The sequence below is a fragment of the Lynx canadensis genome, chromosome E1 (assembly GCF_007474595.2).
Source record: "Lynx canadensis isolate LIC74 chromosome E1, mLynCan4.pri.v2, whole genome shotgun sequence".
Lineage (NCBI taxonomy): Eukaryota > Metazoa > Chordata > Mammalia > Carnivora > Felidae > Lynx > Lynx canadensis.
This window is the reverse complement of record NC_044316.2, coordinates 3,368,677-3,394,776: the sequence shown is the minus strand read 5'-3', so window position 1 is coordinate 3,394,776 and position 26,100 is coordinate 3,368,677. Positions and strand designations below refer to the sequence as shown.

The following is a 26,100-nucleotide window of genomic DNA, read 5'->3' as shown; positions in this document are numbered from 1 at the left end:
GCGCGAGTGGGGGAGGAGCAGAGAGAGAGAGGGAGACACAAAATCTGAAGCAGGTTCCAGGCTCCCAGCTGTCAGCACAGAGCCAGACGCGGGGCTCAAACTCCCAAAACCGCGAGATCATGACCTGAGCCGAAAGTCAGACGCTTAACGGATTGAGCCACTCAGGCACCCCTACATGCTTCTGTTACCAAGCTTCTGTCTCCCAACAGCCCCATGAGGCGGGTACTATTATATCCATTTTACAGCGGAAGAAACTGAGAGAGAAGGAACTTGCCAAGGTCGCAGAGACCCGGGAAAGGGGAAGCCAGGCTTCAAGCCCTCGTCCACGGGCCCCAGAGTCCCTGCTCTTAACCACTAGGCTATGCTACTCCTCCAAGCCACTCAATGTCTGACGCCCCAGAAAAATTAAGTTTAGGCAGATATCCCAGAGGGTTGGCTTCATTGTAATGGAATTTTTGGGAGGAGCTCTGGCGCTTCAACATGGAAGCCACGGTCTGCAGGCACCCCCGCCAATGGGGGTGGGTGGGGGGGGGGAGCAGGAGAGGGAAGCTGAGGTCTGAGCAGGTGGGCGGGGCCCCTGGCCAGTCTGTGCCTTCCCCTGCGCAGGGAGGGGGAGGCAGTCAGGAGGGAGGCCTTATGTGAATGCACTCCAGGCCAAAGGGCTGTCTCAAGGGGGTCCTCAGAGACCCTCTGGAGAGGGTGAGTTGGGAGGGGAGGGAGAGAGGAGGAGCAGCCCTACCCCACCAGGATTGTCGGGGGTCGTTGTGGGGGGGGGGGTGGCGGTGAGGAAGCTGGCAAGGGCCTTGCAACATGCTCGCTGCAATCCCTCGGTTACAGAGGAGGAAACTGAGACCCAGGCAGGAGAAGGGGCCCGTGCAGCTACAGCAACGTTACAACAGAGCCCAGCCAGGTCCCCATTTTGGGTGTATCTGTGCGCCCGGGTGCGAATACGGGTGCGCGCGTGGGTTGCCAGGCAGTTTGCATGAGTAATGAAGGGAGTCTTCGAGTTTTCTCAACGATCCTGGTCACCCCCAGCCTTCTTGACCGCCCCCCAGCTTTCTCGACCTGCAGCCAGTCCCTGTTCCTAGTGGGAATTCTTTTGTGAGAAGACACAGCGACTGTGCCAAGTATCTCATACATTCAAGAGGCTCCACGCCGCCCCCCTCACGTTCCAGGGAGCTTGCAGACCTGCTCCCCAGCTAGGCTCCTCCAGCCCCACCGGAGAACAGGGGAGGGGAGGTGCGCGGAGAGCAGGCCCCGCCCCCACGGCAGGGTCTCCCTGCCCCTCCCCCTGCCCCAGAGGAGTCTGGGAGGGGCGACCGGTGCAACCTGCCAAGAGAATCCCGGGGAGGGAAGTTTTCTTCCCCAAAATGGCTTGCCCGAGAGGGAGTGGGGCAGGGTTTTTCTCTGAATGTTGACCCATGTCAATATGTACTGGGGCCAGAAAATACAGACACTTAAATTTAAGAAAAGAAAGCGGCTGATCCTTGGGTCCACACCTCTCATGATCTCCAAGTAAACAAGCCAGTGGAAGATCAGTTTGTGCAATCACCCCAGGCCTCCACCGGGTGGAGAGGAAAAGGATACCGGGAAGACGGGCCCGGAGCCCTTTTCTACTATCGTCCCCCCAACTATCCTAACTCCCCCTGATTCTTCCTGATTCTCCCTCCCTCTCTGCCCCCACAGCAGATGCTACTAGGTGCTCACAAGCTCCCGGGGGATACCGATGCTGCTGGTTCAGGGACCCCGCTCGGCGAACCACTCCTTCAGAGCACGAGGTCGTCCCGCAGTCCCTGTTTCCCGGGGCTGTGGCCGTGAGGGCTGGAGGGAATCCACTAGAAGCAGAGGTGCCCGTCAAGTGGGCACCAGCCACGCCGATGTCTGGGTCTTCCTTGAGGAGGGATGGAAGGCGAGGACCGTGGGGCCAGGCTTCCAGTTGACTCGGCCCGGCAGTGCTCCCTGGAGCTGGACTGGGCTCCCCCTGGCTCAAGGGCCCTCCCGACCACTTAGGTTGAGCCCCCTCTCGAACCGCGCTAGATCCAACACGTGGGGTTGGAAGTGCTCTGAAAGCACTTCCTTTTTTTTTTAATGTTTATCTATTTTTGAGAGAAAGCCGAGTGGGGGGGGGGGGATGGGGGAGAGAGAGAGCACCGTCAGCACAGAGCCTGATGCAGGGCTCGAACCCACAAACCGTGAGATCACGACCTGAGCCGAAATCAAGAGCCGGAACGCTTAACCAACTGAGCCACCCAGGCACCCCTCTCCGAATACGGCCCTGAGCGGACTTCCCTTTGTGAAAAAGTCTGGGCCGGAGAAACCAGCAATGCATGACTCTGACTCAGAGTCACTTGGGGAGAGAGGAGAAAGCAGGGAGAGCCTTCTGATCCCACCCCAGCCCACCAGTCCGGCGGCTTGGTGTGGACAAAGGGTGTCTGGACGACAGAAATATCCACAGAGGTTTTTTTCAATCGTTTGCTAAGAGACGTGTAACGTACATGCCTCTCCTATCTCCCCCCACCCCGCCCCTGTGATCCTCAGTGAGATTACTTCGCTCATCAGGATTTTCTGTGGGTGGATTCCTTAGAAAAGGGCAAGATGGTGGGGCGCCTGGGTGGCTCGGTCGGGTTGAGCGTCCGACTTCGGCTCAGGTCATGATCTCGCGGTCCGTGAGTTCGAGCCCCACGTCGGGCTCTGTGCTGACAGCTCGGAGCCTGGAGCCTGTTTCCGATTCTGTGTCTCCCTCTCTCTCTGACCCTCCCCCGTTCATGCTCTGGCTCTCTCTGTCTCAAAAATAAATAAACGTTAAAAAAATTAAAAAAAAAAAAAAAAAGAAAGAAAAGGGCAAGATGGTGAATTCTGCATTTGCTGCCGGAGGCTCCCGAGACCATTCCCCCGGAAGGTGGGGCGAGGGCACAAGTGACCTGGGCTTCTTGCGTCCGAAGCCAATAATCTCACCTGACTCCAATACCCTTGGTCCTCCAGGGCGCCCTGCTCCCGGGGCCGGTGCCTCTGCTGCCACAGTGTCAGGAGGGTTTCATTGAATTTGTTTACGGGTTAAAATTTTAATTTGTGTAAAGGTCTTGGCTGCTTAGTAATGGGTGGGAAAATAACAGGAAGTGTTTGCCTGGACAGAAGGGACTGGAAAGGCTCTTCCGGGGACATTGGTGCAGATGGGAAGCCTGGCCTCAGCACCTGGAAAGCAGAATCCCCCCTAAGAGGCAAGGCGTCCCTGGGATCAAAGGGGCAGTCCCCCCCCCCGCCCCGCCCCTGCCTTGGGGATGGTAGGATGGTTCAGGGGGCAGCTAGCGACCCTCAGTCTTTCGTCTCTCCCTTCTCTTCCTTCTTTCCTGTTCCTGGATGTCCATGACCCATGAAGAAGCCTCAGCCCATCCTTGCAGGGGACAGCTCTGGGGCCGTACCACGGTCACCAAGCAACCCGTGGCTGCCACACCCAGTGTGGCTGCCGAGACAGCAGCTGTGGAGGAGGAGGGTGCAGTCAGCCACAACGTCGACTTGTGATTTCCGATTCAGTTTAGGCCAAAGCTGATAAGGCGAGGAGGCTGCCCACGTGGGCCACCACACTGCCTGGCTGCTGCTGCTGAGTACCAGACCTGCAGGGGCAGAGTCCCTGGTCCTTTATCCTGTCCTGGACTTACCCATTTCTCTTATGCATCCCCCCATCCACATCCATCCACTCATCCATCTATCCATCCATCCATCCACATCCATCCATATTTGTTGTATTTAATGAGCCAAACATTCTCTTAGCACTCTCTTAACCCGTGAGGGGTAGGATAATGCATAAGGACCTAGCCTCTGCTTCCCCAGAACTTGTGGGGGAAGGGTAGACAGATGGGGCAGACACATGACCTAAGAACTCAAATACAAAGATAGGAGAGACTATCACTCCAGTCACGGGAGGGGGTGCAGAAAACCAACAGATAGGGCAGGAAGATCGAGTCGTGGAGTAGATGATCGAAACGTCTGGGCTCCTTTTTGGTGTTGCTGTTTTCAAATGCGCTCTTCTGCAAAGTGAGGGTGATAGAGCAGAGGCCATGCAAACCCTTGCAGAAAAAAATACCAGTGACTTCTTTGGCCGCAAAGGAGGAACCCGAGTAACAGGATCCAAGTCAAACCGTCTTACTCAAAAAGGGGAGGGGGAGAATTTATTGGATCACATAGTCCAACAATCCGCAGTAGATCTAGGCATGAGGGTTGCAGGCACGGCTGAATCCAGGCGTTCAGGCCACGCTGTCTGCGATCTCTCTCCAGAGACGTTGACCATTAGGCCAAACCAGGTGATAGCAGAGCATCTGTGAGCTTTTCGAAGGTCTAGAAATGTGTGGATTTCCCAAAATACTGCTTGCCTTCAAATTGTGAGAAAAAGAAAGACTACAACGGGCCAGCCAACAAGTCCACACCTTGGAGGTGGTCCGCTCCCCCACGCTGCTCTCTCCTAAGTGCCCAGGTCAGCAGCTGCTCTTGTCGCTCCCTTCAGCCGCGTCCTCTCCGCAGGCTTTGACACCGCTGACCACCGTGTCCTGCACCCCGTCTCCTTTCCCAGCTGCCAGGCACCCCACTTTCCTCCTTCCTCTCTGACCTCCGTTTTTCCTCTTCTCTGCTGGAGCCAGGAGGAGGACAGAAGGGGAGCCCACAGCACACGTGCAGGCCTGGAGCCCAGGGGCCACCTGGACCATCACAGAACTGCCGGCCATCAGGACTCCAGGGAGGGGTCACAGCGTGGGCTTGGGGATCAAGGAGCCACCGGGTCAAGAGAGCCGTGCAAATCGCGAGGTGGAGCCTGGCCTTTCTCCTAAAGGTAACAGGGAGCCATTGAAGGCTGTACTGCGGGCGTAATGTGATCCGATCTGTGTTTCGGCACCAGAGAGGGGCTCTTGGCTGTGATGCGGTTGTGGATCAGGCTTCTACGGTCACTCGGGAGGAGGGCGATGGTGGCAGTCGTGGGGGCGGGGAAAGGGGACAGTTTATGACATGGGACTTGGTTGCATTTAGATGGAACACGGGAGAGAGAGGGAGGCTTTGAGGATGCCCCCCCCCCAAGTTTCTGATTCTGAGGTGAGGAGCAGACAGGTGGGCTTGGTGGGGGCTGGGGAGGAAGGCTCGGTTCGTGCACCTTGAACTGAAAGTGCTAGGTGGCCCTCTGGCTGCCAGTCTCCAGGCGTGGATGGCAGCTGGCGCGTCTGGAGCTCTGGAGGGAGCTCAGGGTCCCCGGCATCACAGCCCAGTCAGCACCACAGGGGGACTCTATGGAGGCTCCCCCCTCCTGCCCCTTCGAAAGGAAGAGCCTCCAGTGACCGCGGGGGACCACAAAGCTTCTGCAGAAAGCAGCCTCACAGCAGGATGTGTTCTGGGAGGAGCTTTGAGGGCCACGGGGAAGGGGAAGGAAGAGGAGGGACAGAGTCGGGCCTGTGCCACACTGGGCCTTTCTCTGCAGATCTGCAGGCTGCCGCGGGGACCAGAGACACCCATTGGAGCCCCTCTGAGCCATCGGGTTCTCTGGGGCCGGCAGCCTCCCTGCACAGACGGTGGGGAGCCAGTCGGCAGAAAGACTTAGGGAACCGAGCTCCAGCCGAGCTAAGGTAGGTGCTGGCTGGGGTAAGGTGTCCAGGGAGGAAGCCGGGAGAGGCAGATCCGGGCAGAGCAGGTGGAGGGGCCAGGAGGAAGGAGGAGGAAGGCAGGGAGCCCTGGAGGGGCCGAGATGCCCCTGGCTCTTCTGTACGTGAGGCCCAGCCTTGCTGAGAAGGGTTACCAGAGGCGGTGGCCCCCAGGATCACTCTGCCAAGTTAAGATCCTTTCACCCGGGACCCGGCGAGGGGACCCCTCCTTTCTTCTCTGGATCCTGTAAGTATCAATATTATAACTGGTTACACACGCCCGGGGCAGGAGAGCACACGCATCGTCCCACCAGATTCTCGTGTGCCGTCAGAGGTGGGCCGGATACGTATTTTAATGCCCGTTTTATAGCTCAGAGAGATGCGGCGTCTTGCCAAAGACAACAGGGCAGGTGAGCAAGGCACTGGCCCCCCAGTCGGCCTTCTGGTCCCGTCTACACCCCTTCTGGGACATCACGTGTCTGTCCCTCCCGGGGAGCCAGGTGGCGATCATGCTGGTCCGGTTGCTTCTGTCCACACGCACGATCGAGCGTCTTCTAGCTGTGCAGTCGGGGCCAGAGGCCGAGCAAGGCCAGGTCCCGGTGCTCAAGAAGTTGGCCAGCTGGTGGGGCCTTGATACGCAGCACAAGTAAGTGACCAACAGAAAGCAAAGTGCGCAAGGTCCCGAGGCGAGCGGAGGCACGTACGCAGGTGACCTCGGGGCAGGGGCTCCAGGGGGCTTTACAGGAGGCCGCACCCGAGCCTTGAGCGGCAGGGAGGGTCTGTGTGCAGAGGTGAGGCAGCAGGCATCCCGGTTGAGAACAAAGTGTGCAAACCCATAGCAGGAGAGCAGGTGCAAAGCAGGGGGTTTTACGGCAAAACACAGCTGGTGAGTCCATTCGGCTGCTGAAGAGAAGAGTTCATAGAGGGTCAGTTTTTAAATTTTATTTATTTATTTTGAGAGAGAGAGAGAGAGAGACAGCATGAGCAGGGAAGGGGCAGAGAGGAGGGAGACACAGAATGTGAAGCAGGCCCCAGGCTCTGAGCTGTCAGCCCAGAGCCCGACGCGGGCTCGAACTCACGAACCGCGAGATCGTGACCTGAGCCGAAACCAAGAGTCGGACGCTCCACTGACCGAGCCCCCCGGGCGCCCCGAGGATCATCTTACTCTGTCCTTGCGGTAATCCGACGAGGCAGGTGCTATGCCTAGCTCTCCTCTAAAGACAGGGAAACTGAGGCACAAAGGCAGCCCAAGCAGGGGCTAAGCAGGCAGCCCAAGTTGTGACAGCCAGAGAGAGGACCGGGATCCAGGCAGTCCGGCACCAAGTGCCACCAGCCCAGCCACATGCCACATAGCCCCTCACCAGGACCTGCTTCTTGGCCGACATGGTGGGCGTGAATCTGGCCCCCAGGGCTTTCCTGGTCTACACCCACGCCCCGTCAGACTCCTCCCGGGCTCCCTGCCCTCCCCCCAGAACAATGCTCTCCTCCCGCCTCCTCCAGACTGTCTCTCTCACGTCCAGGTGTTTCCTCCCCGGCCAGTGGCAGACACAGCAAGGGAAACAGGCCTGCCCCATCCCCAGGGAACAGCAGAGCGCAGGGCCCCCACGTCCCCGGCGCCTCGGGAACCTGGACAGCCCGAGTGGGCCTCGTAGGATGAGGGTTGAGGGTCGAGGGGTCCCCTCAGAGCTCGGCATTCCTACTGTGAGCCCACGAATCACATGCTCTAAACCAAAGAGCCGGGCAAGTATGACTCTCTCCATGGAGAGAAAAGGTCAGAACACTGGAAATAGCATCTGCCCCCAAAACTCAGGGGTTTGTGAGTCAGCGCCGGCAGGAGGAGGGGGAAGTGGGTCAGTGGCAGAGGGAGGGGGTCCCTTGTCGCTGTGCCGGGGGGGGGGCAGACGACAGGTGGGGGGCAGAGCTGCGACCTTGGGAAACTCTGTGTCTTTGTTCTTGGCCTTTAAGCCCGAAGGGATGGCCGCAGGGAGGGCTGGATGGAGGGTTCTGTGCAAACGGTCTGGACGAGGGGCCCGCAGGGCGGGGTTGGGGCGCCGGGGTGGGCAGGTCAGCAGCCGGGATCTTCACTGCTGGGAACACTGACCCCCCAGCCGGGCCTGTTCCTGGAAGTCTCCCCCTCCTTGCCTGGCACCAGTCTCGAGCAGTAACAGCGGCAGGAAACGGGGTCCCGCTGACTTATCCCTGTGGCCACCTCTGCGGTTCTGTGGTCGGTCCCCAGACGTGTTTTTACCCCATGGCAGTGACCAGCTGTGTGTCTGCACCTGGCCTGGGGACCGTTTACTGCCGAAGTTCTACGTTTAAGGACGAGTACGCTCTGAATCCCACGCCATTCGTTCATCCATTCATCCATTCACCCATTCATTCCTTCTTTGCCTCTGATCTTGTCCCTACGTCGCCGAGCCCCGTGAAGCGTCCAAGATTTCACCCTCCTCGTAACTGTTTAAGTCAGCCTGTCGCGCTGTCACCGGCAGGAAACGGGAGACTCGGGAGTCTGAGGTGAAGGCCTCGATTACTTGTGGCCCCACAAGCACATGAGCGTCAGGTTGATGGGCCCCCTTGTCCCCCAAGTCCCAGGGGGGGCAGCATGGAAGGGGGTGCTGTGCACCATCAGCCAAGGAGCCCTGACCTTAGGGAACCCCGGCTTTCACAGCGGGCAGCAGGCAAAGTGCCAGTTCTGCCCGGGAAGGGGACATTGCTGCTACCCTGCTGGACGGCGAGTAAATCTGCCCCGTGTCCCCAGCAGGGAGACACTGCCGCGGTCCTCCCAGGCTGTGCACGATACGTACCTTCTCGGATGACCCGGCACAAAAGCTCACAAGGCGTGTGCACAAAAACATGCCCGTGAAGGATTGCCTCCCAGCCCCCTCCCGCCGTCCCCTTCCCGCCACGCTGTGGCCACACTGTCCCCGCACCTCGGCACCTGGCCTGGCTTATCCCGTCACCTGGACCCTGTCTTGGGCAGATATGGCCCCACTCGCTCCCATCCATCCTCCCCCCTCCCCGCACCCAGGTTTCTTCTACCCAGAAGTCACCTCCTCAGTGAGACCTCTCCGGTCAACCTTGTAGAGACCAGTCCCCCCAGCTCTGGAACCGCACATCCCCCCCCACTTCCCGGCCTTATCATTACAGCAGTGGCCACCAGCTAATATACAGCTTAGTTTTCGAGTTTCCTGGGTGTCCCCTTGCACACTCCCTACATGCCATTAGATTGTAGCCTTTATGACAGCAGGTGTTTTTGTCTATCTGAAATTATGGCCAAATCCCCAGGACCTGGAACCGGGTCTAACGTACAGAAGGGGCTGAACGAATGAATGAGTGAGTGAATGAAGGCACCCGTTTATTGGGTCTCCCGCTGAAGGCCTGGCTTTCTTACCTTGTGTCTGTAGGACGGTATCTGGCACGCTGCTGGTCTCCATAACGACGGAGCAAAAGAAATAATGAATGAAATGAATGAACGCTGTGTGCAGGGCAGGGTGGGAGGGCCTGCAGGGATGGGGTGGGGAGGCTCCTCCCAGGTGGTCGGGATCCACCCCTCGGCCGCTTTCCATGCTGCCCACGCCAGCTGCTGGGAATCTTCCTGACTGGTTTCAGGGCGCTGAGCCTGGGTCCCCCTTCCCACTGGTTTCAGGGCGCTGAGCCTGCGTCCCCCTTCCCACTGGTTTCAGGGCGCTGAGCCTGGGTCCCCCTTCCCACTGGTTTCAGGGCGCTGAGCCTGGGTCCCCCTTCCCACTGGTTTCAGGGCGCTGAGCCTGGGTCCCCCTTCCCACTGGTTTCAGGGCGCTGAGCCTGGGTCCCCCTTCCCACTGGTTTCAGGGCGCTGAGCCTGGGTCCCCCTTCCCACTGGTTTCAGGGCGCTGAGCCTGGGTCCCCCTTCCCACTGGTTTCAGGGCGCTGAGCCTGGGTCCCCCTTCCCACTGGTTTCAGGGCGCTGAGCCTGGGTCCCCCTTCCCACTGGTTTCAGGGCGCTGAGCCTGGGTCCCCCTTCCCACTGGTTTCAGGGCGCTGAGCCTGGGTCCCCCTTCCCACTGGTTTCAGGGCGCTGAGCCTGGGTCCCCCTTCCCACTGGTTTCAGGGCGCTGAGCCTGCATTCCCCTTCCCACTGGTTTCAGGGCGCTGAGCCTGGGTCCCCCTTCCCACTGGTTTCAGGGCGCTGAGCCTGGGTCCCCCTTCCCACTGGTTTCAGGGCGCTGAGCCTGGGTCCCCCTTCCCACTGGTTTCAGGGCGCTGAGCCTGCATTCCCCTTCCCACTGGTTTCAGGGCACTGAGCCTGGGCCCCCCTTCCCACTGGTTTCAGGGCGCTGAGCCTGCATTCCCCTTCCCACTGGTTTCAGGGCACTGAGCCTGGGCCCCCCTTCCCACTGGTTTCAGGGTGCTGAGCCTGCGTCCCCCTTCCCACTGGTTTCAAGGCACTGAGCCTGGGTCTCTTTGACCAGCATCCTAAGCATCATCTTCATTTCCTGTACCCTTTGTCCAACCAGCCGGTCCCCACAGACTAGTTTCTGCTCCCTAGCCTGAGAGAGGTTGGGGACGGTGACCCTGTCCTACGAGTGCCTTGATGGTCTGTCATTCAAGGATATTTAGCAAGGGCTTCCTATTGGTAGAAGCAGCGTCAGGTAAAGGGGACCCAGCACTAAAGGAAACAGGATGTAATGTATGGTGCTTGGCACCGTGGATGTTTGTTGACTGACTCACAGGGGCACCGTGGGCAACCCCGGTGCCCAGCTCACATAATAACTCCTCTTGGAGCGTTAGGACTGGAGCCACAGCAAAGCTGGGGGATTGCTCACTGCCCGCCTCCAGGGGCCAGGCAGGGGCATGAATGATGCCCCAGACAGGCTCACGGGCACGGCGGAGGGGGGTAGGGGGAGGGCCCTGGCTCTCTGCACGGGGACAGCAGCCATTCGACACCCATGAGTAGCTGCCCTGAAGAACTGTGGGCTGGCTGTGGCCAGATCTCCAAGTTATTCCTTTTATGTAAAAGCTGGGCATCTCAAGGGGCGCCTGGGTAGCTCCGTCGGTTAAGCGTCCGACCTCGGCTCAGGTCACGATCGCACGGTTTATGGGCTCGAGCCCCGCGTCGGGCTCTGTGCTGACGGCTCAGAGCCTGGAGCCTGCTTCAGATTCTGTGTCTCCCTCTCTCTCTGCCCCTCTCCCGCTTGGGCTCTGCCTCTATGGAAAGCTGAGAATCTCGATTTTTATGTGAAATACGGCCTTTTTTTGAAAAAGTTGGCCACAGATGCAAATTTTCTAGAGCTATGGTTTCTTCTGGGGAGCGGGTGAGAGGAGCCGGTGGCCCAGAGGAGTGAGGATGTTTGCTTTTCACTGGAGAGCGGTGTGTACCTTTTGGATTTACCATCGGCGTGGTTTTTAATTGAAAGGTGAATTGTATTGATATAGTAGGCAGGGCATGCCTCCAGGGCCCCAGTGCGAATCTGTGAAATGGGTTGTCAGGCGTGTTGTGAATACGGGTCTGTGAGGGCGTCAGTGTGCTGGTGGTGGGCCAGGAGTGTGGTGGCCAGGGCCACACTGCTGTCCTGAAGAAGTCACGGAGTGGCGGGGCCCTACAGTCTGATGGGCAAGGACCTCGTCTCCTTCATTCATCTCTGAACTCCCTGGCCCTTGTCCAATTGCTGTTGCCCGGACAGGACACGTGGGTGTTCCATAGGTGCTCTTTGATTTGCTCAGCAATGCCATCGCTCCAGACCCTGCCAGGAACTAGGAAGACAGCCAAGAGGGCCTCTGAGCCGCCCAAATAGAGGTTCCATGTCTGTGGTTGGAAGCTTCGCTCTCTGTTCATAGATCTGTTTCTCAGGCTTTGTTTTTGTGTTTTACCTCCAAAACCATCGCCTGTGCTTATGTGGCGTCCCAGCCTTCTGGAAGGGTGCAGAGGGCCGGGACAGGTTGCTGCCAACACAGGGGACCCTTTGCTGGGAATTCGAAAGAAACATCGTTGGGGCGCCTGGGTGGCTCTGTCGGTTAAGCGTCCGACTCTGGCTCAGGGCATGATCTCACAGTTGGTGGGTTCGAGCCCCGCGTCGGGCTCTGTGCTGACAGCTCAGAGCCTGGAGCCTGCTTCAGATTCTGTGTCTCCCACTCTCTCTGTGCACCCCCCCCCAAACACACACCCTTTGCACGCTGTCTCTCTCTCTCAAAATAAATAAACACTAAAAAAATTAAAGATGAATTGCAAACCCTCGCCCTCCCTGGCGGGGTAAATTACCCAAAGCCCAGTGGGCCGGTGGGCCGGATAACAGCCCCCACTCACCCACTAGGAGCAAAGAACAGCCCCCAGTGCTGAGACAGAATCCTATCTGAGGAGTCAGAAAGTATGAGCCATCCAGGACGGGGTGGAGGCTTCTGTCGTCCACCGACAGCTCCCGAAATCTCCACCGTGTGACCATATGCAATGAGCTCCCGTGAGATGCATCTAGAAAACCTTCAGAGGCATGTTTGGGGGCTAAAAGGGGCAAGCCTCATTTCCTAAGAAATGCATGTCGGTCCAAGTGGAGACAAAGGTGATGTTGATGCATTTTGAGAATGACCCGGGTTCTGCATATTTCCATTTCCTGTCTGGTCGCCTGTCCCCTGAGGGCTCCCCCCCCCCCCCATGGTCAACAGCCCCCAAAGGACAGGAAATCCATTACAGAGGCACAAGGCCTCTCCAACGCCTGCAGGAGGACATATAAGCCCCGAATAAATGTGTGGTGAATGAGTCAGCAAATGAGCGAATAGGAAAATGGATAAGGCGGTTTTCTGGCACCCATTGGTCACACTTCTTCCAAGTTCATTTTCCATTAAAAGTCAGCCCAGAATAGCCCCGGCTTCGCACCGTGAGTACTGAGACACACATACCCCCTTGTCGTCTCTATCTCTGGGATGTCTTTTCCTTCCAGGCTGCCCCGTATTCCTTCCCCGCTGACGCCACCTGGACAGAAGCTTGTCTGTGCGTTCATTCTACCTTCCCTGGGGCGGCAGGTGTCCTGCGAGGGGTGGGGGTGGGGGGGGAAGGGGTGGAGAGTGTAAGGGGGGGGTGGCCCGTGACCTCACACCCCCAGCTGAGATCTCGGCTCTAGTCCTGGTTTCATCATTCATTAGCCATGTGACTTTTGGCAAGATACCTCACCTTTGCTCCCCAAAATATTTATGCCGTGTCTCCCGGGTGCCAGCAGGGCCCCGAGGTGCCGGGCCTGCGACAGGGGACAGATACGGCAGCACATTCCAACGAGGAGCCGAGAAAATTAATCATTACGTGGGAAGACGCCTGATACCGCTAAATGCTGTGAATGAAACGAGAGTGTGCTGGAGTATCGCCTGGGGTGGGGAGAGGAGTTTAGTTTAGATAGAGCGACCTCCCTCTCTAAGGAGGTGACATTTAAAATGAGATCTAGGGGCGCCTGGGGGCTCCGTCGGGTCAGCATCCGACTCTTGATTTCAGCTCAGGTCACCCTCCCACGGTTCGGGAGTTCGAGCCCTGGGTCGGGCTCTGTGCTGACAGCTCGGAGCCTGGAGCCTTGCTTCGGATTCTGTGTCTCCCTCTCTCTCTGCCCTCCCCCGCTCACGCTCTGTCTCTCAAAAATGAATAAATGTTAAAAAAAAAAATTTTTTTTTAGGGAGACCTGAATATTGAGAAGTACTTAGCTGTGGGGAAAGGCGTTCTAGGCAGAGGTGTGCAAAGGCCCTGAGGTAGGTCTGGGTCTGGCAGGTGCGAGGAACATAATGAGCCACGAAGTGAGAGCCGGGTGAGCCAGAGGGAGAGGGGGGAGAGATAAAGGTGGAGAGGTGCTCGGGGGCCAGATGAGGCCAGATTTAGGCAGGGCGAGGGGTGTGGGGTGTTCTAAGATCTAAGAGATGCCACTGGAGGGCTTTAGTCACGGACTGGGTTGTAGGGGAGAGCGGGGAAGCACGGGGACTTTTTGGGGGGCATGGCCACAATCTCAGCAAGCGGTGACGGTGGCTTGGACCCGGTGGGTTGGGGCAGAGGTCATCATGGTCAGTTTTCACCACTACCAGAGGGCGACCTGGGAATCCAGCTCCCCGGGTCCCACTTGGGAAGCCTCCCTCGGCTTCCCTGCATCAGTGGCTTTGGGGGCAGGGTCCGCCCCGTCCCCCACCGGGCAGCGCCTCAGGCCACCCCAGCTCCGCCACCCCCTCCCCAGACTGCAGGCACCCCGGGATCAGCCACACGCTTAGATTCACGACTGGATCTTCAGGTCTGATATTTCACATTCCCTCCAGACTGCGACGTCTCCTGTCGCCCACAAAAACATGCCACAGACCATCTTCAGAAAGAACGAACAACATGACTGGTCGACACACCCAGCCTTTATCAAAATGTTGCCACGAAAGAGCTGGACATTTCTGGCACTTTTGGGCACAAAGGAGGCTGAAGTCAGAGCACTCAGGGATGGGTCACACGGGCACCCAGGAAGGGACGGGCCAGAGGAGCAATTATTTTAGGAGTCTTACCATTTTGTTGTTACCCTGCTTTTGCGTTACGCGCAGGGCAATGTGATAGCAGGTCTTCCCGAGTTGGGTGGCGGGCTCACGGGTGACCGTTTTTCTCGTTAGGGATCACAACGTGCGTGTACGTTAGCTCGCTCCTGTGCACCAGCTGTTACGAAATACCAATAAAGTCAGAGATAGTACGGTAAAACCTTGGTTTGCGAGCATAACTCGTTCTGGAAACACGCTTGTAATCCAAAGCACTTGTATATCAAAACGAATGTCTTTTTTTAATTAAAAAAAAAATGTAATGTTGATTGACCTTTGAGAAAGAGAGAAAGACAGAGCACGAGCAGGGGAGGGGCAGAGAGAGAGAGGGAGACACCGAATCGGAAGCAGCTCCAGGCTCTGAGACATCAGCACAGAGCCCGACGCGGACTCGAACTCACAGACCGTGAGATCGTGACCTGAGCCGAAGTTGGACGCTCAACCGACTGAGCCACCCCCTGCCGGGCGCCCCTATTCTCCAGCGCTTTGTATTGCCTGTGACTAAATTGTAGCCATTCCAATGGTGTATGTTTGTGTCTCCCAGTTTTAATCTGCATTCCCTGATGACTAGTAACATGATTTTTGTGTTGTTTTGTTGTGATTTCTTGCCATCCCCATAACTTTTTGGATGAACCGCCTGTTTGCATATTTTTCCCTTTCGGGGGTATCATTTGTTTTCCTACTGTCGAGGTTTGAGAGTTCTTTATACATCCTGGATACAAATTCTTTGTCAGATATGCGATCTGAAAACATCTTCTCCAACTGTATGCTTTGTCTTTTCATTTTCTTAAAGGCCCTTTTCGCAAAGCCAAAGTTTTTAATTTTGGCCAAGTCCAGTTTATCAGTTTTTTCCTTTATGGATTATGCTTTTGGTATCATATCTCAGAATTCTCTCTAACCCAAGGGCACAAAGACTTCTCCCTATGTTTTCTTCTGAACCTTTATAGTTTTGCCTTTTACATTCAGATCTGTGGAACGTGTTGAGTTTGAGTTGTGAGATTTAAGTTGAGATACTTTTTTTTTTTTTTTTTTGCCTATTGATGATCAATTGTTCCAGATCATTTGTTGAAAAGACTTAGCCTTCCCCCGTTGACTTGGCTTTGCAACTTTGTAAAAAATCAATTGGCTCTTTTTACTTGGGTCTATTTCTGGAGGCTCGATTCTGTTCCTTCCGTCTGTGTCTACTCCTTCACTTATAACTTCGTAGTACTTCTTAAAATAGAGAGATGGGTCCTCAAACTTTTTTTTCTCAAAATTGTTTGGCTAGTTCAGTTGTTTATAAATTTTAGAATCTGCTTATCTTCTATCTACAAAAGAAATCTGCTGAGAGGCGCGGAGGTGGCTTAGTCAGCTGAGCGTCTGACTCTTGGTTTCAGCTTGGGTCATGATCTCATGGTTCGTGGGTTCGAGCCCCGCGTCGGGCTCTGTGCTGACGGCTCAGAACCCGGAGCCTGCTTCGGATTCTGCGTCTCCCTCTCTCTCTGCCCCTCCCCCACTTGCGCTCTGTTTCTTTCAAAAATAAATAAACATTAAAAATGTTGTTTTTAAGAAATATGGTATTTTTATTGGAATTACATTAAATCTAAAAATCAGTTGGGGAGAATGGACATCTCAACTATACTGGATGTGTTCCACATCATAAACTGTGTGTGTCTGTATTTATTTTCAGTGTTCTTCGATTTCTTTCTTCAGCATTTTGTGATTTTCACCATACAGATCCTATATGTGTTTTGTTAGCTTTATACCTAAGTATTTCTCTCTCTCTTTTTTTTTTCCTTTGGGAGCTATTTTTTTTAAAAAAAAATTTTTTTTTCAACGTTTATTTATTTTTTGGGACAGAGAGAGACAGAGCATGAACGGGGGAGGGGCAGAGAGAGAGGGAGACACAGAATCGGAAACAGGCTCCAGGCTCCGAGCCATCAGCCCAGAGCCCGACGCGGGGCTCGAACTCACGGACCGCGAGATCGTGACCTGGCTGAAGTCGGACGCTTAACCGACTGCGCCACCCAGGCGCCCCTGGGAGCTATTTTAAATGGCACTGTGGTTCAAATTTTGGTTTCTAATTGTTTTTAGTATACAGACATTGCCCGAGGTTGTATGGTGACATTATATCCTGTGATCCTGGCAAACTCACTTATTAGTTCTAGGAGATTTCCGCGTAGATTCTTAGGGTGTTCTTTGTACACCTGTTACCTGTGAGTAGGGTCGTATTGTTTGCAAATAGTTTTATCTCTTCCTTTCCAATCTGTATACCTCTTTTCCTACCTTCTTCTACTTCCTTTTCTTTTTCCTTTGTCTTAGTACACTGGCTTCCAGTATTGTGTTGATTTGTCGAATAGAAGTGGTGAGAGTGTCCTTGCCTTTTCCTAACCTTTCACGGAAAACATTCACTTTTTTTTTTTTACTATTATGTATGTTTGCTGTGGGGTTTTTTGGTTAAAGGCTCTTTGTCAGATTAAGGAAGTTCCCTTAAATTCCTAATTTACTCTTAAGTTTTAATCATAAATGTTAAGATTTGTCAAATGTTTTTACTGCATCCATTAACAGAAGCATATGGTTATTCTTTTTAAACCTTTAATATAGTATATTACACTGATTGATTTTCAAATATTGAATCAGTCTTGCCTTCCTGGGACAAACCCCATCAGGTTGTTATGCATTATTCTTTTTATATATTGCTAGTCTCAGTGTACTAATATTTTGTTGAGAATTTTCTTCATATATGTTTATAAGGATATTGGTCTGTTTCCATTTCTTGTGCTATCTTTGTTTGGTTCTGATATAAGGAGAGCACTAGACTCCTAAAATGAGTTGCAAAGTAGTCCCTCATATTTTTGGGGGGGAGGGGGAATATGGGTTATTTAGAAATGTGTTGTTTAATATCTCAATATTTAGATATTTTCTAGTTATCTTCATGTTAGTGATTTCAAGTTTAATTTCATTATGATCAGCAAACTTACTTTATATAGTTCAATTATTTTCAAGTTGTTAAGGTTTGTTTAATGACCAAGGGTATTGTCTATCTGGGTGAATATTTCACATGCACTTGAAAGGAATTCATATTCTGCTATGTTGTGTATACTGTTCTATAAATGCTGGTTATATTCAGTTGGTTGATAGTATTATTTGCTCTTTCTGTGTCCTTCCTGATTTTCCACGTGCTTGTGCTATCAATTACTGAGAAAGGATTGTTAACATCTCCCACTAATTGTGGATTTGCCTACTTATCCTTTAGTTTATTTGTTTTTCCTTTATGTATTTTGAAGCCCTGTTTTTAGGTGCAAACATATTTAGCATTGTTATATCTTCTTCATGAACTGACCCTTTTATCATTATGTGTCTTTTATCATTATGTTTTTATCATTATGATTTTCCTTGCTCTGAAATCGACTTTGTCTCATATTAATTCAGCTACTTCAGTGTTCTTTTCATTAATAGTCAGGTAGTATTTTTTGTATTCTTTTGCTTTTAGCTTACCTATGACATTATATTTGAAGTGAACTTTGCAAACAGCATAGAGTTGTTTCTTTTTTTTAATTTTATTTTTATTTATTTATTATTTATTATTATTTACTTATTTTATTTCTTTTTGAGACAGAGATAGCAAGGGAGAGACAGAGAGAGAAGAGAGGGAGACACAGAATCCAAAGTAGACTCCAGTCTCTGAGCTGTCAGCACGGAGCCTGATGTGGGGCTCGAACCCACGAACCATGAGATCATGACCTGAGCTGAAGTTGGAGGCTTAACTGACTAAGCCACCCAGGAGCCCCTGTTTTCTGTTTCTTTTTAAATGCTGACAATCTCTGTCTTTTATTTTTTAATTTTTAAAAAATTTTTAATGTTTATTTTTTGAGAGAGAGACAGAGAGTGAACAGGAGAGGGGCGGAGAGAGAGGGAGACACAGAATCCGAAGCAGGCTCCAGGCTCTGAGCTGTCAGCACAGAGCCCGACACGGGTTTCGAACTCACAAACCGTGAAATCATGACCTGAGCCGAAGTCAGACACTTAACCAACTGAGCCACCAAGGTGCCCCCAGATAATCTCTGTCTTTTAATTGGTGTGTTTAGACCATTTACATCTAATATAACTATTGATATATTTTTATTCATGTCTACCATTTTATTATTTATCTTCTATTTGTTATTTCTGGGTTTTGTTCCTGTGATAGAGGGGGGAATAAAAGTATTAAGGATTCTTCCCATGCCCTTGGGAACTAGTTCCTCTAGTCAGAGGGAATAATTTCCCTTTTTCAGAATTTTAGGTATCTGCATGGCCCCCACTGCCATCACTGTTGCTGCTACTGCTATTTCAAGATTTCCTGGGGGCTATCGCAGAACAAAATGCAAAAGAAAAAGTAAATTCCCCCATCTCTCCAATCCTTTGGGGACCCTTTCTTTGCTCCTCACAGCAGGAAGGGAGGCTTCCTTCCAGCTCTTTCTGTCTGCCCTAAGTGTGCACTTGTGAGCTTTAGGAGGCCTTTGTGTCTAGACCAGTGTATAATGGGGAGGGTGGGGGGAGTGCAGGAAACTCATTGCCAGATTATTCTTGCTTCAAGTACTGGTTCTCTTCCCCATTCTGCCTGCTACCGTTTACCTTTCAGAATCCTCAGATAGTGATCGCACGCATACTATTCAGAGTTTTTAGTTGTATTGAGTTGGAGAGTTACAGTGGAGTGTACTTACTCTGTGTTTAACCAGAACGAGGACCTCCAATGTCACATTTTGATGTTTACTTTTTCTTGACTTTTTACCATACGTCTGAGCAAATTTAGAAGTATTCTTTTTAAAATTAATGTGTTAGGAATGTGTTAACTGTTTTGTTACCTGGTGTTTAAAACAAGTACTTCCAGGGGCCCCTGGGTGGCTCAGTCAGTGGGGCATCTGACTCTTGATTTTGACTCAGGTCATGATCTCATGGTTTGTAAGATTGAGCCCCCGTGTCGGGCTCTGTGCTGACAGCTCGGAGCCTGCTTGGGATTCTCTCAAAAATAAATAAATAAACATGAAAAAGAATTCAATGGATACTTCTGAAAATCTTTTCAAGTAAGTAAATGTAGATATACATCATCATTTTTATGTCTGCTCTGTATTCCATTGCACAGACTATATATTTTTAATTTGCTTAATTGATACTCTGTAGTCGGGCCTCTAAGTTTCTTCTCTTTTTCTCCCTTATAAACAATGTTTCAATGACCATTGTTGTACACAATCCTTATTCACTCACCCAGTTATTTCCTTAGGATAATTCCTAGTGGTGGAGTGGCTTAGGCAAAGAGTGTGCACATTTTGAATTTTGATACTTATTGGCCAGCTACCCTCCAGAGAAGCTATACCAATTTCCATTCTCACCAACTCCCTACGACAGAGCAAAATTTTTCCACATCCTCATCAAGAGTTGATATTTTTATCTTTTCCAATCATTGCCAACGTTTAATCTTTTCTAATTGTTTCCAATATGAAATCACATTTTAATATTCCTTTCTAGGCTAGAATTATTCAGAATACATTATAATTTGAATTCATTGAATTCATTAGCAATATTTATTTTATATTTTTGATATCTGTTTATTGTAGTAAAATATACATACCATAAAATTTTCCATTTTAACCATTTTAAATTTTTTTTCCACGTTTTTTTATTTATTTTTGGGACAGAGAGAGACAGAGCACGAATGGGGGAGGGGCAGAGAGAGGGAGACACAGAACCGGAAACAGGCTCCAGGCTCTAAGCCATCAGCCCAGAGCCTGACGCGGGGCTCGAACTCACAGACCGCGAGATCATGACCTGGCTGAAGTCGGACGCTTAACCGACTGTGCCACCCAGGCGCCCCTCCATTTTAACCATTTTAAAGTGTACAATTCAGTGTCATTAAGTACATTCACAATGTTGTACAATGACCACTGTCCATTTCCAGAACTTTTTCAACATCCCAAACAGATACTCTGTACCCATTGAATAATAATTCCCTGTTCCTCCTTCCCCATAGCTCCTGATAACCTCCATTACACTTTCTGTCTCTGTAGATTTCCCTATTGTGGGTGCCTCATGTAAACAGAATCATATAATATTTGTCCTTTTGGCCTGACTTATTGCACCTAGGATGATATTTCAAAGCTCATCTATGTTGTAGCATGTATCCAAATTGCATTTCATTTTAAGGTTGAATAATTTTCCATTGTATGGATAGACCACATTTGTTTACCGGTCACCTGTTGACGGACATTTGAAGTGTATCCAATTTTTGGCTATTTTGAATGATGCTGCTATGAACATTGGTGTGCAAGTATCTGTTACAATCCCTATTTTCAATTCTTTTGGGTATTTACCTAGAAGTGGAATTTGTGGGGCGTATGGTAAATCTGTGTTTAACTTTTTGAGGGATCACTGTACTGTTTTCTACCACAGCTGTACTATTTTGAATTCCAACCTGCAGTGCACCAGGGGTTCTAAACTCTCCACGTCCTTACTGACACTCGATAGTATCAGTTATTTTCTTTTTTTATAATATTATTTATTTTTGAGAGACGGCGTGAGTGGAGGAGGGGCAGAGAGAGAGGGAGACACAGGATCCCAAGCAGGCTCCAGGCTCTGAGCTGTCAGCACAGAGCCCGACGCGGGGCTTGAACCCACGCACCATGAGATCATGACCTGAGCCGAAGTCTGACGCTTAACCGACTGAGCCACCCACACCCAGGCACCCCTAAATAGCTATCCCAGTGGGTGTGGAGTGCTTCGTCTACTTTTTAAACTATCTTTATTAGATTTTGCTATCAGGGATAACTTGGCTTTTTCAGAGACTCTTTCCTTCTTTCTCTATGCTTTCAAACAGTTGTAATGGCATAACATTTTTCTTTGCTGGTTTGAGAGAACTTATCAGAGGAACCATCTCAGACATGTATCACTTTTTAAGAACTGGTTCTTTGACAACTTTATTTGCTCACTGATCACTAACATAAGTAGTTTTCCTAATTCTTCTGGAGCCTTTGGGTCATTTTTATTTTCCTAGAAAACCAGGTGTGATATATAGGGTTCAGAATTTTGTTTTGCCACATATATATATATATATGTGTGATATATGTATACATCATATACATGTATGATATATGTATATGATATACATCATGATATGTATGACATATGTATATGATATACACCATACATATGTAGAAAACACACATACTTGGGGCGCCTGGGTGGCACAGTCGGTTAAGCGTCCGACTTCAGCCAGGTCACGATCTCGCGGTCCGTGAGTTCGAGCCCCGCGTCAGGCTCTGGGCGGATGGCTCAGAGCCTGGAGCCTGTTCCAGATTCTGTGTCTCCCTTTCTCTCTGACCCTCCCCTGTTCATGCTCTGTCTCTCTCTGTCCCAAAAATAAATAAACGTTGAAAAAAAAAATTAAAAAAAAAAAAAAAAGAAAACACACATACATATGTAGAAAACACACATGCATATCATATATGCATATATTATGATATATGGATATGATATACATATGCATATCATATACATCATATACATGTATGATATACATCATGATGTATGATATATGTATATGATACATCGTACATATGTACATTATATACATAATCATATATATGCATATATGATATGTATGTGTGTTTTCTTTCTAAACACTGCCAATGGTATAACACGTTTTAATACTCATTCTGTGATTATCAGTAGGCTAAAATTATTCAGAGTGCATTATAATTTATTTCATTGTATATATATGGCCTTTACCATTCCTAATATTTACTTATTGTTCTCTCTCTCCAAATTAGCTTTCCCAGGTATGTTTCATTCATTTATTGTGGAGCTCACCTAGTTGTGGAGTTTGTTGCTCGGGAAGCAGGGTTTGGGGGGGTCTCCCACTGCGGTCACGGTGGGGGGCGGGGGGTCGTGACTGAGGGCACAGGCTCAAACCGGACAGTCTGAGTCCAGTGCTCAGTCCTTTACTGAGCTGGTAAAGCTATTTGACCTTCCGTAGTCTCTTTTTTTTTTTTTTAGAGAGAGAGAGAGTGCTAGCTGGGGAGGGGCAGAGAGAGAGGGAGACAGAGGACCCAAAGCGGGCTCTGTGCTGACAGCAGAGGGCCCGATGTGGGGCTCAAACTCATGAACCGTGAGATCGTGACCTGAGCAGAAGTCGGATGCTTAACCAACTGAGCCACCCAGGCGCCCGAACCTTCCATAGTTACTTAACCTCACTGTGCTTCAACGTCCCTGCCTGTAGAATGGAGAGAAAATAGTACCCACCTCCTAAGGTCAATGCAAATGTTTAAACGTTGGTCATTTTTCAGTGTTTAGAAGAGTGCCAGGCTCAGAGACAGCACCGCAGAGGAATTTCTGAAATAAATGTAGCCTTTCCTCCGACGTGCTGGGAGCCTGGGTCCCCCAGGAGCCCCTCCATTCCCCCAGACGCACTTTCTGTAACCTTCCAACCACTTACGCTAACTGCCTCTTAGTTTGCAGAACCACGTCTGTGCGGAAAAACAACCACTTTACTTTCCATTCTGCTGCTGAGACGACCACATCCTCTTCACACGTACCCCAGGCTCCCATGGAGAGCTCAGGTCAGTATGACCGGGTTGGGGGGGGGCGGGGAGGGGAGAGAGGGGTCGAGTGCGTCCGGCTGCCTCGCAGGGGAAGGCCTCCCTGGCAGGTGACAGTGCCCCCCTGGGGCTGCCATCTCAGACCCCCATCTCAGCCGCCCCAGTGTGAGAACATCTTGAGAAGCGGACCTCCACGCCCTTGTACGAGCCCCGGCTCCTTGCAGGTCACTGAGCTGGACACTGAGGAGGAGAATGACAATAGCCAAGATCTATCGCCAGATGCTTGGGTTCATTTACCAAACGCCTCGGTAGCAGTTACAATCTATCAAGTCGTGATAAAAGCCCTTGACAAGTATTAACTCACGGAGTCCTCATAAAGACCCCCTGAGATAGATGTTATCGCTGCCCCCATTTTACAGAAAGAGAAAGTGAGGTCCAGCGGGGACAGGTATTGCTCCCAAGGCCACATAGCTTTGTACAGTCAAACCAGGACTTGACCCCAGCAGGCTAGCTCCAGCACCGTGCCCTTAACGATTTCGCTGTGGCTTTCCCCGGGCAGTCGTCAGAAGGGTTCTGTGTGGGACAATATCAATGCCCTTGTCCCTGTTTTATGGAAAAGGGGAACAGAGGCTCAGAGAGGTTAGGTCATCTACTCAAAGCTGCACAGCTAATATCGGAACCAAGGTCTAGCTCACGGCAAAGCCCACGCTCTTCACACTTTGTCAACCTGGGACGAGGGATGACCTTTCCCTCAAGATGCGGATCCCCTAATGGTCACCCAGGAAGTCACAGAGCACTTCTCACGAGGCTTAGACGCTAATGCCCCGGAAGACCCCTATCCCAGGGAAGGGGAAGGCACAGCCAAGGCAAGTGAAGCTCCACGGGTCGTTATTATCCCTAAGACACGCATCCTTTCCACACCCCGTCACCGTCAGAGCCTCCCACAGCCGGAAGAGGCTCAGGCTGAATCAAGCAAGCCCGCAAATCCCTGTGTTGCGATATTCCGGGTTATCTTTCACCAGCTGGGGTTTGCCCGGTCCAGAGGGTGGCAGAGTGGGGCCAGCAGTGTGAAAATCCCAATATTACTTTTTTTAAAAAATTTTTTAAATGTTCACTTATTTTTGAGAGAGACAGAGACAGAATGTGAGTGGGTTAGGGGCAGAGAGAGAAGGAGACACAGAATCCGAACCAGGCTCCAGGCTCTGAGCTGTCAGCCCGGAGCCCGACGCGGGGCTCGAACTCCCGAGCTGTGAGATCGTGACCTGAGCCAAGGTCGGACGCTCAAACGACTGAGCCACCCAGGCGCCCCGAAAAATCTCAACATTTCAAAACCAACTTACTTTGCGCTGGCTTTACGTCGAACATTAGATGCACGCCATGCTGCGTTTTAGGAAGAGAGGTGTGCCAGTGAAGTTCGTTTGGATACAAGCAGTAGAAACGCATGTGGCTGGTTTAATTTCCCAAACACAAAGAGTGCCCTTCACGCGTTCCTGCCCGCCGGCCATCACCGGCGCGGGGCTCACCCAGGGGGAGAGAGAGTCCACTGGCCAGCTTGGGCCTCCACCGAAGATGTGACAGAGGGCCGCCCCCGAATCAAATGGGGGAAAGAAAACATCCCCCAGTTAGGATGCTGGCCCCGGAAGCTCCCCAGGGGCGTCTCGCCATCACGATCAGAACTGAAGTTGTCCCGGCTGTCTTCCCAAATTACAGATGCCTAGAACTTGCCCCACCTTCCTGTCGCCCTAAGGGGTTCTCTCATCCTAGCGTTCAGAAGAGGGGCCCCTGAAAGGGAAGGTATTTCTTTAGAGGCATGCAAAAGGCAACGCTCCAAGGCGCCCGAGTTAACTGTCATTGGGCCATCCCTGCAAACAGGGCCAAGAATGCAAACCATTTTTGAACGACCTGAGCCCTTGTTCCACGTGGGGGTCAGGGGGCCCTGGGCATGGGCATAAAAGAGAAGTGGGAGCCACATGACTCCAGCCAATGGTGCGTCTGGGTGCTGAGGGCAGATTTCAGTAAGTTGAGATGTCGAGACGGAGCTGTGGGAGCACTGGGGCCTTTCAGGCGAGTCCTGAGTCCCCCGGTTGAGAGGCCGGTCCGTGAGGTCCACGTGGTCAGCGTGCGGGGACTCGTGGGATCTGGGAGAACGGACCCCAGCTCCGGGGTCAAGGTGGGGGAAGAGTCACCCTCTGAAATGGAAACCAAGCTGCTAAGTGACATTCCCCTGCACGGAACCAACCTGCCTCAGGAGTCCCCCGTCCGAACAGGGCCACAGGTGAACTGTGCTGTCCTCGACTGTTTTATGGCTCACCCGGCGTGAAGTAACGGGCCCTGGGGTTAGTTTTCAAAGAGAGGGGACCAGAAAGAGTCTGTTGGTGCGTTCTCCCTCTCCGTCCAGGGAGGGGGTGCTGATTCTGGCGGCTGCTGCCCAGAAGGCAGAATAGGGCGATTCTTCCCAGCGCCCTAGTTGGAGGAAACGTCCCTTGGGAGTCGCAAATTCAACCTCTCGGGTGAATTTTGTGTGTCCCAAGTGACCTGAGGTTGCCTGTCACCCTTTCGTCTGGAGGGACATGTCCACTTCTTCTGATGCGGATGGATGCCGTGGTCCTCTTTGGCTGTGTTAGCGAGGTTTTCTCCACAGAAACAGCCCCCGTAGGATATACACACATATATGGAATGAGATTTATTTTTTTAACATTTATCTATCTATCTATCTATCTATTTATTTGTTTAGAGAGGGGAGGACAGAGAGAGAGAGAGAGAGAGAGTCCCAAGCAGGCTCCATGCTGTCAGTACAGAACCCGCCACGGGGCTCAGTCCCACGAACCATGAGATCACGACCTGAGCCGAAATCCAGAGTCAGATGCTTAACCCACTGAGCCACCCAGGCACCTCTAGCGTGAGATTTATTATAAGATTTATTATATTTATTATATGAGAGTTATGGTATATATTTATTATAAGGAGGTTTATTATATTTATTATGAAGATTTATTCACGTTACCATGAAGGCTATTTGGGGGCGGGTGGAGGGTGTCAGCCTTTTGTTCTATTCAGGCCTTCTACTGATTGGACGAGGCCCACCCACGTTAGGGAGAGCCACCTGCCGACTCAGTCTACTGATTTAAATGTTTGCCTCATCCAAAAACACCCTCGTAGAGACACCCAGAAGAATGTTTGACCAGATATCTGGGCCCCTTGTGGCCCTAGTCAAGTTGACACATAAAATTAACCATGACAAGTAGGTGTGGGGTAACTTGCAGAAGACAAAGACTGGTCTGCTCGGAAAAATCTTGGAAGATTTTCTTCATGTCATGGCTGGACCTCGAGCACTGATGTCTACTGCCCAGCTCCCAGGGTTACGTTTTTCTCTTTTTATTTTTATTTTTTTAATGTTTATTTATTGTTGAGAGAGAGAGACAGAGAGA

General features: G+C 51.6%; 1 protein-coding gene across 1 annotated transcript in view; it reads left to right on the top strand.

Moving 5' to 3' along the window:
• Positions 1 to 790: 790 nt before the first annotated feature.
• PIK3R6 (phosphoinositide-3-kinase regulatory subunit 6) overlaps positions 791 to 26,100 on the top strand; it is a 62,557-nt gene continuing 37,247 nt past the window's right edge. Inside the window, 4 exon segments of the mRNA XM_030297106.2 lie at positions 791 to 2,010; positions 4,632 to 4,819; positions 5,014 to 5,600; positions 22,586 to 22,693. Coding sequence (XP_030152966.1) covers positions 22,681 to 22,693 — 13 coding nt within the window. The 5' untranslated portion in view covers positions 791 to 2,010; positions 4,632 to 4,819; positions 5,014 to 5,600; positions 22,586 to 22,680.